Source organism: Prionailurus viverrinus, chromosome C2, assembly GCF_022837055.1.
Source record: "Prionailurus viverrinus isolate Anna chromosome C2, UM_Priviv_1.0, whole genome shotgun sequence".
Taxonomy (NCBI): Eukaryota; Metazoa; Chordata; class Mammalia; order Carnivora; family Felidae; genus Prionailurus; species Prionailurus viverrinus.
Window position 1 is genome coordinate 28,586,838 of NC_062569.1, and position 15,803 is coordinate 28,602,640.

The window sequence follows — 15,803 nt, forward strand, 5'->3', positions numbered from 1 at the left end:
AAGTCAACTATAAAAGTTGACTTGGTCTCACAGTTTTTGTTAACCACACTGAGATTCTTTGCTTTTGAGCATCTTTTCGCTTATGGTAGCTATTTCTTTATACAGAGAAAGTAATATAAATATCTTGCTAAACAGGTTTCTTATGAATTTCCAGAACTTCCAAACATAAGGCATCAGGTGTAGCAGAACATAACAGTCTTGTGTGTCTATGTGAAAATGAGACCAAAATTCAGTTCTTTAGAGCTTGAGCATAAATGTGATCGTGCTGATTTGTATGAGTGGCATATGCAATATAAAGAATCACTAGATAGGCTTTCTGAATGGCTACGATAGTGAAAATACTGAAGGTTGAACTGTTTAACCTACATCTGAGCCTAGTTTTATTTTAAGTTTATTCATTTATTTTGGGCATGGGGGGAGAGACTCTGGAAAGGACAGAGAGAGGGAGAGAGAGAGAGAGACAATATGAATATCCTAAGCAGGCTCCACACTGTCAGTGCAGAGCCCCCTGTGGGGCTCAAACTCACAAACTGTGAGTGAAATCATGTGAAATCATGACCTGAGCTAAAATCAAGAATCAAATACTTAACTGACAGAGCCACCCAAGCACCCCTAGTTTTATCATTTATTAACCCCAAACATAAGTTACGGGTTTTCAGAACATTACTTTCCTCTTTCATAAAATCAGAATAACAGTATCTCCCTTCTCTGTTCTGTAGTGTTGCTTTGCTTTTTTATTATAACAAAGTAACAATAGAAACACTATACATATCTGGTCATGATAATATTGCTGTTACATTTGGAAAGTCAAAAATCTATAAATAGGGATATGAATGATTTTCAGTTAATAAAAAATTAGGAGCTGACTTCACGTAGTTAAGCCCATTTCTAAATTAATGGTTACTCAAGCTGTTGGATATAATTATCTAACTGAAAATAAGTTATTGGAATCAGCTTTCTTACGTAACATTTATCCAGCATAAGTTTTAGCACAAAGTTACTTTATTTTAGTTCTAAATGTGGATAGCATTTGTTATTTAAAAAAAAAATTTTTAACATTTATTTATTATTGAGAGACAGAGCATGAGCATGAGCATGGGAGGGTCAGAGAGAGGAGGAGACACAGAATCTGAAGCAGGCTCCAGACTCAGAGCTGTATGCACAGAGTCCACACAGGGCTCGAACTCACGAGATCATGACCTGAGCTGAGGTCAGATGCTTAACCGACCGAGCCACCCAGGTGCCCTGAAGCATTTGTTATTTAAAGAGAACAATTCAGAGGGAAAAGAATATATTTTTTAACATAAATAATGTTTTATTGGTCTATTGGTTTCATTTACGAGTGTTATCTGAAATGTTGAGCAAAAAATGATGCCCAGTATATATGCTGGTCAAGAAACTGTTTTGGTAGCAAATGGATTATTTTTGCCATGGTACTATTTTTAACACTAATTTCTTTAGAAAACAGTGAATAATCTTTGTGACTATTTTCTTTGTAGAAATATTAACACCCATATATGGAATGATCATGTGCTTTAGCTAGTCTGAAAACTAACCATTGTCAAGATTAACTGCCTAGCCTTGAAATGAACTGCATTTCTTATATAATCAGAGCGTTTAGTAAGTCAATTTCATTTGTAGCTAATGTTCTGTGTCCAATTAATAATCTTTGGCTAATGTATAAAATTACTTCTATTTAAATTTTTTTTTTTTTTTTTTTAGTTGAGGAATTTGTTTAGCTAGTTAAGGGTTTTAGCCTAAGTTTCTGAGTCCATGAGCTCTGTTTATGGAGAGCTGGTTGTATTTTTTAATGTATAGCATTTACGTTTTCACTACTCTAGACCCCCAGCTTTTTGTCCTGAGAGCAGGGGAAATTGAAGAAAGTGCTCCTTAATTAGAGGTTTTAGAGAAAGGTTTATCAATAAACTAAATTTTTGAATTATTTATTGCTTTATTCAAGTCACTTTACATGAGTTTTCATGAGAGTGCACAGAATTACAACTTTGTAGGAGACATTTCCTTATATAACCAATAGATTTTATTTTTCTTTTTTTTTTAAAGCAAAGGTGCTTTTTTTTTTTTTTTTTTTCAATGTTTATTTATTTTTGGGACAGAGAGAGACAGAGCATGAACGGGGGAGGGGCAGAGAGAGAGGGAGACACAGAATCGGAAACAGGCTCCAGGCTCTGAGCCATCAGCCCAGAGCCCGACGCGGGGCTCGAATTCACGGACCGCGAGATCGTGACCTGGCTGAAGTCGGACGCTTAACCGACTGCGCCACCCAGGCGCCCCAGATTTTATTTTTCAAACAGCATTTACTTTTTAAAATTCATTACTCATTTAGCCTTTATTCTTTTTATGTCATCTGGTCTGTTTTCTTGCTTTATTTTAGGTAATTTGCCACTTTAATGAAGTTACAGACTTTCATGTTTTAATTTATAATACTTTCTACTTTTTGGTTCTGTTACATTAAGGACTAGAATTTTAACATCTGCCGTATCTACAGGTTTTACTTGGAGCAGAGATACCTAACTGCCAGCCCATATATAGACTTTAAGAAATCCTTGAAATCTTACCCTCCAGTTATAAACCTTATGTATGTCTTTCTCTGGAATAGGAGGCCATTGCTTTCTTTGAATTCTCAAATGGGTTTATGACTGCCTAAAATCTGAGTCACAGACTTAGAGAAGCAGGTGTCTTAAGGTGAAGGTAATTTGTATTGGTGACATCCTCATGGAATTTGTGTGATAGATACAGCTTAACTCACGCTCATTCTGTTATTTTTATTTTCTTTAAAACTTTTATTTTTTCCTTTTTACAATTAAATTCAGGAGAGAAACAATATGGTGAGTTTAAGTCCCTGCTACATGTGTGAAATGCATTAAACTGCCTGGCATGTGGAGTTGTCTTTGAGATTCTTTGTCTAATAAATTAAATTCAAGTCTCACCTCACGTGTCTGAATGTAGATTCTTATTTCTTGTCTGTTAGCTATTTCAATTTTATACTTGCGCATTATGGCTTTGGTGGCAGTTTAATAACCTATAATCTTTTGCATTTATTATTTTCCCATGACTTGTGTATTAACTGCATGTAAATGTTTAAAACAAGTCACTGTTTTTGACTCATAAATTTTATCAGTCATCACTTTAAACTGTAACAATTTGGTGTTGGAACAACTAGGCTACAATGGAAAATATTTCAACAACACTGTGGAAATACCTGCTAGCACAATAGTATTTTGTGAAATAATCTAATATTTTATATTCATATTTTATAGATTTTGCTTCATTAACTTGTTTCTGCCAAAATTTGATGTAGGAAATGTCTCTCATCACTTAAAAAGTGATGATTTTCTGACTGAGCCTATTTGGTAGTCCCAGATTGAGCACTATGAAGTTTTTTGTTTTTGTTTTTGTTTTTCCAGAATATAAATCAAAAGCCAGTTGTTCTTCGAAAGAGAAGACAAAGAATAAAAATAGAAGCAAATTGGGATCTCTTCTATTACAGGTAAACTTAAAGCCTCTCTTCCAACAGATAAAGTTTGGCATTGCCATTAGAGGAATCATCATAGGTTTTTCATGCATGAAATTAGTACTTATGCGATGAGTACTTTTACAGCATTAAGTTAAAAAACTGTAACTGTTAAGATCGGTATGATTAATGATGCTTCCATAAAATTAATGTCTTTTATAGAGTGTTGGTTGTCTGAGGAGCTAAAGTCACTTTTAAAATTTTATTAAGGCTTTGAGATAATCAGTTTAAGCATTACAACCTTTAAGCCTTGTTAGAAATGGGGTCTTAAAAGAGGCAGATGGATGAAAACATGAGACTTGAGGTAAATGGGTATCCAGCTTAGCTGGCCTTTTTATACTTGTCCAGCCTTTCTGATCTATTGACCCCTTCTCTCCATCCACTGCTCCTGCCTCCTGTTCCTCCACCCCAAACACACACAGATATATACACATTGAAAGACTTAGAAACATTTTGGGGATTTGCTAAACTTTTGGGGATAACTTACTGTACTTATTCTGGAAGCTGACATTGATTATACCTTGGCTAATAAAGGAAAATACTGCTTTGCTTTGGAAACTTCCCAAATATACTTTTATATATAATATACTTCCCAAAATATACTTTTAAAGCATATAGTATAGATACAGTATATAGTATGACCTTAAGAATATTGGTTTCTTCCTCAGGAATTCTTCTTTTATGTTGTCTTCCCTAGAACTGTCTTGGAATTCTGACATTAGACTTTCTAGAAGGGTTGCAGAATGAAAGTGAAAAGGATATGAAGCCCCTCTACCTCCAGTTCAGACCTGGGTCCAAGTTTATCACAAGTTAAATTATTCCAGGAACAAAAGGAAGATATTTTGTAAATACCAATCTGAGTTTGGCAGTTTAGTCATATTCTTCCTTAGGTAGTTTGTAACGTTCTTATCTAGAATGTTGCTCATCCTACACACTTCACACGCCATAGTTCAGAAATTCTTATCTCCAACGTGAAATTTGATTTTTGATTATAATTATTTTATGACTGGAATTTATACCAGTAATAAATACTGAAATTGAAATAACAGTTCCTTGGTTTGAAATCTACACAGATTTGTTTTACAGTTTAGGTTCATTTTTTTCCGCTAGCATTTTATTATGAAAGCTTGAAAATGTACAAAAAAGGTCAAAGAATTTTACAGTGTGTATCTGATACCTGTCACCAAGACTCTATATTGTACTGTACTTTACAGAGATTTTATTTTCTTCATTATACTTTTTGGAGTTTATTAATTCCACTTTTTTTTACTATAAAATGTAATAAGGGGTATTTATAGATTTTTAAAAAGTTTATCGTTTACTACTATTTTCTGATTATATGCATAGGTTTGGTCAGGATCATGCCAAGTCAAACCTAATTTGGAATTTCAAAACACGAGAAGAACTGAGAGATAGTCTTGAATCTGAAATGAGAGCATTTAATATTGATAGAGAGCTTGGTAGTGCTAATGTGATCTCTTGGAACCACCATGAATTTGAGGTAAAGTTTAACTTTGTAATATTAATTTTTTTTTTTAAAGCACATGTTATTTTTGGAGGTTTTTTTTTTTTTTAAGATTTGTGGTTATATAACATTTTTACCTTCTTAATTTTGTGGGGAAAATATGTTAAAGAAATGTTAAAATGTTAAAAGAAAATTTTAACATTTGCCTGAGACAAAAAATTAAAATTACTTACGTTAAGTAACTCAGCTTTGTGCCTGAAAACCATGTAGAGGGTTAATGAATTGGATCCTGTACTTTCCAGATCTGTTCTTTGCTTGTTTTTTTTCTCCTTAGATTTTTTTTTTCTCCATTAAAACATAGCCTGTTCTCCCTTTTTCCTTCTATTTGTACCTTGTTTAATTTTTTTGTGGTAGTTTTGTGAATGTGGCCATATTTTGCTTTTCTATTAAAATATTGATGTGAAGAACAACAAAACAAGATCAAGAAACATGTTGGTAAAAAAAAAAAAAGTGGTGGTAGATAATCTTATTTGTGTGTATAATGTAAACTCTCATAACAGCTGTAAATATGAACTTACTCATGACCCCACAGGCTTTGATCTTGAATTCAACTGCATTTCCAAAATAAAACAATTTGTGCTCATTCTCTCCTCCTTGAAAAACTTCCTTTACTTGGTTTTGAGACCCTGTGTTCTCCTGGATTTTCTCCTCCTTCACGGTGCATTCCTCCTTCTTTGTTCATTTGCCTTATTTCCCCAACTGCTAAATTGTCCCAGAGGACCAGTGCTTGGACCTCTTACTTATATTCATTGTCTCAGTGATCTTCACCATTCTCATGGCTTCCGGTATTTTTTATTTGCTGGTGGCTTCCATATTTTTAGCTCAGGTTTTCTTTTTCTTGACCTCATACTTTTATCTTTAGAAACAATTTTTTAATATTCTTGAGAGAGAGAGGGAGAGAGAGACCACAAGCCAGGGAGGAGCAGAGAGAGAGAGGGACACAGAATCAGAAGCAGGCTCCAGGCTCTGAACTGTCACACAGAGCCGGACGTGGAGCTCGAACCCACAAGCCGTGAGATCATGACCTGAGCCTAAGTTAGATGCTCTGCCGACTGAGCCACCCAGACGCCCCAACCTCATACTTTTATCTTCTAATTGGATATCCAGTAAGCTTCTAGAGTATAGCTCTTAAACTGTGCTCTTATTCTTGCCCTAAACCTACTTTTCTTGTAGTCTTTTTGATCTTAGATAATGGCTCCTCCTTATTTTCTAGTCAAAACCCTTGAAGTCCTCTTTTCTCTTATACCCCAAACCTAATTTATCAGCAAATCCTATTCAGTGCATCCTCCAAATTGATCCAGAACCCAACCATTTTCTCTCTATGGGATTATATCAGTATAACTGCTTCCACTCTTGCCTCCCTGTAATGTTATCAACATAGCAGCATTATGATCTTGTTAAAATGTAAGTAGATCAGGTCTCTCCTGTGCTCACCAGAGCCCTCTGGTGCGTCTGTCACTGTCACTTCCCATCTTACTTTGTCAAAGCCTGGGTCCTTGAAATGACTTACAGGATCTGTGCACCCCCCGACCCGCAGCATTGTTTCTTTGTTCTCATGTTCTACTACTGAGCCTTTCACTTTTGCTCCAGCAACACTGACTTCCCTGGAAACACCAAATTCATGTTCTTGACTCAAGGTCTTTCTACTTGGTATTCCTGCTTAACTAAAATATTATTTTTCCTGGAGAGCCTCAACTTGTTTTCTCCTTCAGGTCTTTTCCTGCATATCATCATCTGAATAGACCCTTCCTGGCCAGTCTGTTTAAACATGCAGCCCTCTTTGTACATGGATATCCCTCCCCCTGCCCCCCCGCATAAGCACACACACTGTCCTTTTTCCCTGCCTTATTTCACCATAGCACTGTCACCCAACTGTTAATTATACTTTACTTTTTAAAATATTTATTTATTTTGAGAGCATATATACATGTGCACAATGAGAGCGGCACAGAGAGAAGAGAGCGAATTCCAGGCAGGCTCTGGCACTGTTAGCAAGCCTGACAGGGGGCTTGATCTCACAAACAATGAGATCATGACCTGAGCTGAAACCAAGAGTCAGACACTTAACCGACTGAGCTACCCAGGTGCCCCCATATTTTACTTTTTTATCTGCTGCTTCTATAAGGACAGTAATTTTATCTGCTGCTTCTATAAGGACAGTTTATTGCTGTATCCCTGATGACTAGAACAGTGCATGGCACACACAGTATTATATGCTTAATAGATAGAAGTCGAATGAATTGAATGAAAGTGAAATGTGTGTGTGTGCATGCATGATTTTATATAATTTATATTTTTAGAAATCAGTTATTTTAGGCTTTGGAAAAAGAATTCAATAATCTGGTCAAGGAATTCCTTTTTGTAATAGTCTGAGTACAAGGGTTATGGTGCTGCCTTAGCTCCTGATCATGGGCTCCTCCTTCATGTATCACCTCTTTTGTAATCTGGGGTAATTTGACATACAGAGAATGAGTAAATAAAAATATACAATAGGGTCGTCTGGGTGGCTCAGTCACTTGATTGTTTGGCTCTTGATTTTAGCTCAGGTTATGATTCCAGGGTCCTAGGATCAAGCCCCACTTTGGGCTCTGCACTGAGCCTGGACCCTGCTTGGGATTCTCTCTCTCTCCCTCTCCTCTGTTCATATTCTCTATTTCTCTCTCTCTCTCTCTCTCTCTCTCAAACAAAGCAAAACAAAACAAAACAAAAATTACACCATAAAATGTAGTTGATATGTTGGGAGATAAGGGAAACCTGAGGTTCCTTGTGTGAATTGCACAAGCCGTGTATGATGCCGGATCATTTACTCTGTAGTTGGTCATGGCAAACTGAGAAGGGAATGAAGCAGATAATCTGTTAACAGTGTTTTGAGTTTTCCTTCCCTTAAACCTCATTAATACCATATAGTCCTGTGGAAATTTTTATCGCAAGTTTCATATTCATAAAATTGGTATGTAATTCCTGCTCTTTAACACTTAAATAAAATAGTAGGTCATATTAATCATAATTACCAGATATTTTAAGAAATGATGACTTTTTTTTTCTGTTAAAGGTGATCTTAACAAGAAAAGAAAAAGGCTCTGAACAGAATTTGAGAAATGATTATGTGGAAACTGTCAAAAACTTCCTGTAAACTAAAATAATCTAATTTGCATTTATTAATAAAGGTTAAATATGAGTGCCTCGCAGAGGAAATCAAAATAGGAGACTATTACCTGAGGTTACTATTGGAGGAAGATGAGAATGAAGAAAGTGGATCAATTAAGAGATCGTAAGCTACTCTTCATATCTTGTTGTATTTGTTTTCACTAGTAGTTTCATGGCTAATTCTATTGTGAACTTTTTTTTTTTAATCTAGGTATGAGTTTTTCAATGAGCTCTATCATCGTTTCCTTCTCACCCCAAAAGTAAACATGAAGTGTTTATGTTTACAAGCCCTTGCTATTGTTTATGGCAGATGTCATGAAGAAATAGGACCCTTTACAGATACGAGATATATCATTGGAATGTTAGAGAGGGTAAGGATATCATTTAAGGAAATTGCTATATGGTAGTGCATTTGGCGTACTTGTTACATTTTTAAAACTAAATTCTGTTTGATTACATTGTTACCATAACTTTCTGCATGAATTTTTGTGTAATTTACTTGATACTCAATTAAATATAAGTTAGATGAATAGGAAAATGACTAATAAATGGGTTAGTGTTTGTCCATGTCAGTGAAGTATGGATGAGCTGGACAGGTGTGTAAAAGAAATAGTGACTCTTAGATTTGTGTGTATATTTGGTTTTCCAGTTTGGAAAAAGTCTTAAATGATGCTAGCATACTAAATTTCTAAGTGTGAAGATAGTAAAACTTTTTAGAACTACAGTGGTAACCAAAAAAAGGGAACCTTGAGTTAGCACATTTTAGAAAGTTTGTCATTTGACACTTGAGCTTGGCTGGGGGAAAGAACATACTGATCCATTCATCTAGTGCAGCCCAAATTTGAGTGTTACCTACTTACTGCAGTATATACACTTTGTTCTTTCATTTGTGCTTCTGTTTCTTTTACATTTAACCATTTAAATTTCAGTGAACTGCCTTTGCACCATTTTACCAATTATTATTTAAAAATTTTTATTTAAAAATTTTTAATGTTTATTCATTTTTTGAGAGAGAATGAGAGAGCATAAATTGGGGAGGGGCAGAGAGAGAGGGAGGTGCAGAATCTGAAATAGGCTCCAGGCTCTGAGCTGTCAGCACAGAGCCTGATGTGGGGCTCGAACCCATGGACCATGAGATCATGACCTGAGCTGAAGTCAGACGTTTAGCCGCCTGCGTGCCCCTATTTCACCAATTTTTAAATGGTTTTTATAATCAGTGCTTGTTATAGTTACCTGATGTGTCAGTCATGCTTTGTACATTAAGAAACTGATTCTGGATAAGGTTACAAAATGTACCTAGGAAATAACATAACCAGATGAAAAATCTTTCTTTGCTGTTATACCAGTTTGTACTATTGAATTCCAATTCACTGTTACTCCAGTGAACCTGAGTATTTGTGGCATACCATTTGTAATTTTTAGGTAGATATATTTTTCCTTCTTGTTTTGTGTTCATCATGATGTGATTTATGTGAAACATTATTAATCATTCTTTAGAATATTTACTTGAGAAGTATCATTTGGGCCAATTCTTTTTTTTTTTTTTTTTTTAATTTACATCCAAACTAGTTAGCATATAGTGAAACAATGATTTCAGGAGTAGATTCCTTAGTGCCCTTACCCATTTAGCCCATCCCCTCCCTCCCACAACCCCTCCAGTAACCCTCAGTTTGTTCTCCATATTTATGAGTGTCATATTTTGTACCCCTCCCTGTTTTTATATTATTTTTGTGTCCCCTCCCTTATGTTCATCTGTTTTGTCTCTTAAAGTCCTCACATGAGTGAAGTCATATACTTGTCTTTCTCTAATTTCACTTAGCGTAATACCCTTTAGTTCCATCCATGTAGTTGCAAATGGCAAGATTTCATTCTTTTTGATTGCCAAGTAATACTCCATTGTATATATATATACCACATCTTCTTTATCCATTTATTCATCGATGGACATTTGGGCTCTTTCCATACTTTGGCTATTGTTGATTGTGCTGCTATAAACATTGGGGTGCATGTGTCCCTTTGAAACAGCACACCTGTATCCCGTGGATAAATGCCTAGTAGTGCAATTGCTGGGTCGTAGGGTAGTTCTATTTTTAGTTTTTTGAGGAACCTCCATACTGTTTTCCAGAGTGGCTGCACCAGTTTGCATTCACATCATTTGGGCCAATTCTTTTATTTATTTCATTTTTATATACATTCTTAAAGCTATATATCTGTTTTTGACTTTTAAAATAAATGCCTTCCGTGCTCGCTTCGGCAGCACATATACTAAAATTGGAACGATACAGAGAAGATTAGCATGGCGCCTGTGCAAGGATGACACGCAAATTCGTGAAGTGTTCCATATTTTTTAAAAACTGAGAACAAACTGAGGGTTGATGGGGGGGAGGGAAGGGAGGGTGGGTGATGGGTATTGAGGGCACCTTTTGGGATGAGCACTGGGTGTCGTATGGAAACTAATTTGACAATAAACTTCATATATTGAAAAAATAAAATAAATGCCTTCCTAGGGAAATTGGATAAGTTACATAAAATTGCAGAGAATGCAAGACATTGATGAATTACAGTCTTCTCTCATTTTCTTGATGTTTAAAAGATATTATTTTGGGGCACCTGGGTTGCTCAGTTAGCCAAAGCATCTTGATCTCAGCTTAGGCTTTGATCTCAGGATCGTGATTTAAAGCCCTGCATTGGGCTCCATGCTACGTGTAGAACCTACTTTAAAAAAAAAAAAAAAAGATGACACTATTTCTTATTGACTGTTGTTGACTTTGTCCAGTGATGATGATAATCTTCGTTTGTGTTTCTCTCACTTCTGACTAAATTCTCATTTATTTCATTAGTGCACAGACAAACTTGAACGAGATCGGTTGATCCTCTTCCTTAACAAGTTGATCCTTAATAAGGTGCAGTATCTTTGCCTAAATAAGCAATTATTTTCAAATAAATCACATAAGTATATAACAAAAAATAAATTATTACAGTTTGGGTTAATTATCCAGATGTGATTCTTTTCTTATTTTCTCCTTTTAGATGAAAGGAGTGTGCTCTACCTGAGTGAAAATTTTTTGTCAGATATTCTCTGCACATTCTGTCCTACTCTTACAGATGATACTAAATAAATTAAGACTAATCAAATTCTGTATGAAGAATAATGAGGGATGAAATCATTATCCGATTATTCTTTAGGGACTCTTTAAGACTGGACTTTTAGTAAAACAAATGTTTGACATAAAATGGAAAGTTTCTAATTTATTCAGTGTATATTTTGATGATAATTAATTTGAAGACATAAACTGAAGACTCCATTTAGCTCTTCACATTTTCTTCTTAAGACATTTTAATAGGCTTATACTGTTTCCAACAAGAATTTATAGTTGTAAATATAGCATCAGTTCACAATTATATGGTGTTGCAATGAAATCTGAGCAAATCTTTATATTTTAACTTGTTTAGTTTCAGTCTCATCTTTAGAAGATGATGCACGTTTTAAAATGAAGTGTAATTAATAAGTCTTAAGGAAATTTAAATTGTATATTTCTAACTTATAAGAAATTACCAATTTTGCCTTAAGTTTACAAAAAAAAACTGGAACGTTAAAAGGTTTTTTAATATACCATATTTTATTTCTGATTACAATCTGTTTATTAACAAAAATAACCTAGGAAAATGCAGGATACTTGGAGAACAAGAGAGTTTACCGTGGGTGTTATTCCTGCTAGGCTTTATTTTTTTTTTTTTTTTTTTTAAATTTTTTTTTTTTTTTTTTTCAACGTTTATTTATTTTTGGGACAGAGAGAGACAGAGCATGAACGGGGGAGGGGCAGAGAGAGAGGGAGACACAGAATCGGAAACAGGCTCCAGGTTCTGAGCCATCAGCCCAGAGCCTGACGCGGGGCTCGAACTCACGGACCGCGAGATCGTGACCTGGCTGAAGTCGGACGCTTAACCGACTGCGCCACCCAGGCGCCCCTAGGCTTTATTTTTATTTTAATTTTCTCAGAATATGTTTAAGTAAAAATTCTTATGCGATCTCTTGGCTCTTTTCACATTTATCTAAATTCATGTTCCTCGAATTCATGTTCCTTGAATACTAAGTAATATCAGTTGTAGGTCAGTCTTTCCAACGAGATTCTAAATATTTTCTTCTTCGGGAGTCTTGTAGGTAATAGTACCTGTTTGGAAGAAACATTTTCAATTATGTAAAGGTGTCTTTGTCTTCCAGAGAAATGTTAAGGATCTCATGGATTCAAATGGAATTAGGATCCTTGTGGACTTGCTTACCCTTGCACATCTCCACGTAAGCCGAGCTACAGTACCACTGCAAGTACGTATGCTTATCTAGATTTTACAAGTTTAATGGTCTTCGAGTACAATTTAGGATCAAAAGAATCATAAAAATTTGGCATGAAAACATGTCAGTATACATGGCCATGAATATAGCCAATAATTAAGATATCCAATAATTACGATAGAACTAATGCCTAAGAGATTAGGTCACACACAAAAAGTTAAAATAACCATAAGAGCAGTCTAAAATGGACAGTGTTGATCCAGTTTTATTTTTCTTGTGTCTCTTGTCTTTTAAAGTAACGGTATTTCTAATGTGGCTTATTTTGAGGCAATGTGATCTTTAAGATTTAAACTGACTATCAGTTATGGAACTAGAACTTTTAGTTCTAGCCACTGAGAATATACTTTGTCTTTAGCAATCTGGAGCCCTTATTGAAACCAGCCAGTAAGAGGGTAGAGCTGCAAGTCTTTACTAAAAGGTCTTTTCTGACACCTAACTTGTACAAGAGACCTATACCTAGCTTGGTGATTTTTGTGGTGGTTTGTTTTTGTTTAATCTGGTTTGAGATATTCTGTCTTAGTTTTTGGCTGAATTGTGTACAAAAGTGCTATTTGATGAATATTTAGAATATGGCATTTTCTATTATCAGGGATAAATGCTAGTAATTGTAATGCATGTATAGCATTACAGTATACCAGGTACTATTCTTGTATACGTGATATATCAACTCTTTAAAAAAATTTTTAATGTTTATTTTTGAGAGAGCACGAGCAGGGGATGGGCAGAGAGAGAGGGAGACACAGAATCCAAAGCAGGCTTCAGGCTCTGAGCTGTCAGCACAGAGCCCGATGCGGGGCTCGAACCCCCAGACTGTGAGATCATGACCTGATCCGAAGTTGGATGCTCAACCGACTGAGCCACCCAGGCGCCCCAATGATGTATCAACTCTTTAAATTCCATGACAGCCCTCCCATTTTACAGATGAAGAAATTGTGGGACAGAGAAGCCAAGTGTATTGTCCAAAGTCATGCATTAAGAAACAGAGCCAGAGTTAGAATCTGGAAGTCTTTGCTCTTGACCACTTTGCTGTGCCTCTCTATATGAATCAAACCAAAAGTTAATAGGGTAGTTAAAACCTTGTTTTAATAAAATACACTAACTACATAAAATTTTTCTCTTAGGTTCTCATAAACATTGACCTATAAAATTATAAGTATCTGTAGTGAGGGTAGTAAATTGAAAGCGTTTAATAGTATTAAAAATTTTTGGTATTTTAACTCTTCGATCTTGGATGCTTATTGAAACTTTTAGTTGGATGAGTTTTTTCCCTCAAAAGAATTTAAGGATTTTCAGCATTGTGGTTTAAGGTTAACGTGTTTATTTATATAGTTATTTGTAATATTCTTTGCTACTAAAATGTTATTGTACTAAGAATTTATTAATGACCATAGGGAATGTAGATGTCTTTGAATTTAACTTCGATTGCCAAGTGAATTTAGGAAACCATTTATTTCAAATGCATATTAATAAGGAAATAGCTTTTTTGAACTACTAGGTCAGACATTTGATTCTTAACTCTGAAAAAGTCATGTGAAAGGTGATTTTCTAAAGGAATGTAAAGCCAGGAAATTAGTACTGTGTTACTTTTTATCATATCTGGCCCCTTAGATTTCTGCCTTGGAAAATAACTAAATCTTTTTAAAACTTAGAGCAACGTAATTGAAGCTGCTCCAGATATGAAAAGAGAGAGTGAAAAGGAATGGTACTTTGGCAATGCAGACAAAGAGAGGAGTGGCCCATATGGATTTCATGAGGTTTGTGTCTTAGAAGAACTTTTTGTGATGGTCTTAGTCTTTCTTATGCCCTGCTGCTTAGCAAACGTAGGGGTGTTGAAGATTGTTAAACTATGGTTTGAATTACTATCATTAGCTCCAACGGCTCTGCCATTCATTTTCCATATGAAAGATTAGATGGCTTGCAGTTCTAAAGAACCACACATACACATACACAGACATGCAGTAACCTAATTCAGGTTCCTGAAGGCTTGTCAACAAAAGTTTGTTACTGTTTTTTTGATTGTACACTTGGATGTAAATTCCCATAGTTCATGTATTTATCACAGAATACAAGACATTAGCAAACTTTATTTTGCTTCATTCATGTTTGTAATAATGGTGCCTTCCATTCATTTAGATGCAAGAATTGTGGACCAAAGGAATGTTAAATGCAAAAACCAGATGCTGGGCTCAAGGCATGGATGGATGGCGACCACTTCAGGCAATACCTCAGCTTAAGTGGTGTCTGTTAGCCAGTGGACAGGCTGTACTAAATGAAACTGACCTTGCTACCCTTATATTGAACATGTTGATCACAATGTGTGGATATTTTCCAAGCAGGTAAAATGTAATTGAACATTTCCATGGTTAAGAGGTACTCTGAAATGTCTTGTTCTCTCCCAATGGGTGCTTCCTCAGTAACAAAATGGGATTGGTCTGGTGATTTAGAGCAAAGATATTCCTTTTGTGACCTTGAGAGAATGCTGCTGAGTTTTGGAGCTTTTGAAACAGAAGAAATAACTTGCAAATTATATTGATAAAGTAGCTAGAAGGTAACTTTCTCTGGGAGACTTCTCTGAAGCTACCAAATTGAAGCTTACTAGCTACACTCTGGCAACAGTAACAATTGTCACATTCATAGGAAGCAGGCATGAACATTTGAAGTAAATACACTGTAGTCCTAGACAGCGGTGAGTGCCACCAGCAGCTCTTCATCTGTCACGTTAGCCACTCCTGGTATAGAACTTGAGCCTAAGCCCACATCTTGCCCCAGGTCTTGTTCCACTTTATCAGTAAAGGTGAGAGTTTGTTATACAGTGATAATTATAACTGTTGCAGGGAATTTTTCTATCTTTATAAAATATTTGCATATGCATCATTTTGTTTATTACTGTACTAAAGATATTTTGTGATGGAAACTACAGAGGGACTATCAATTTTATAACACTTGAAGCTTTCATGGTTCCAATTCTCTTTAAAATTCAGATCACACTTGAAAGCATACAATTAGCATTTAGAAAAAAATGTAGCATTAAAATTAAAGCTATACGTGGAAAATACTGAGAGTAGTTAAACTAAAGTTTAAATTTATGTAACAACGTTTGATATGCCCTTTGGGGGGAAATATCCTCTGACAGTGTGTTGGACAACACCAAGTTTAATCAATTAAATAATAAATAAGAGTCTTTGGCTCTTCTAGGGTACTGTTTTTCAAGGAAATCTTATGGAAGGAAATGAAGTCATATTAAGCAG

At 35.4% G+C, this 15,803-nt stretch overlaps 1 protein-coding gene and 1 non-coding gene across 3 annotated transcripts in view; both read left to right on the forward strand.

The window, feature by feature from the left end:
* The window catches only part of DNAJC13 (DnaJ heat shock protein family (Hsp40) member C13), a 125,082-nt gene that overhangs the window by 60,212 nt on the left and 49,067 nt on the right, over window positions 1–15,803 (forward strand). The window contains exons 21-29 of one of the 2 annotated variants that reach the window (XM_047874648.1): window positions 2,832–2,846; window positions 3,426–3,508; window positions 4,880–5,033; window positions 8,225–8,328; window positions 8,416–8,575; window positions 11,045–11,107; window positions 12,427–12,528; window positions 14,205–14,309; window positions 14,689–14,891. In XM_047874648.1, the coding sequence (XP_047730604.1) occupies window positions 2,832–2,846; window positions 3,426–3,508; window positions 4,880–5,033; window positions 8,225–8,328; window positions 8,416–8,575; window positions 11,045–11,107; window positions 12,427–12,528; window positions 14,205–14,309; window positions 14,689–14,891 (989 nt within the window). The remainder of the gene's footprint in view (window positions 1–2,831; window positions 2,847–3,425; window positions 3,509–4,879; window positions 5,034–8,224; window positions 8,329–8,415; window positions 8,576–11,044; window positions 11,108–12,426; window positions 12,529–14,204; window positions 14,310–14,688; window positions 14,892–15,803) is intronic. The other variant, XM_047874649.1, reaches the window with a different exon arrangement.
* On the forward strand, window positions 10,446–10,552 carry LOC125175794 (U6 spliceosomal RNA). Its single transcript, XR_007155969.1, has one exon. It is a non-coding gene; the product is annotated as a U6 spliceosomal RNA (small nuclear RNA).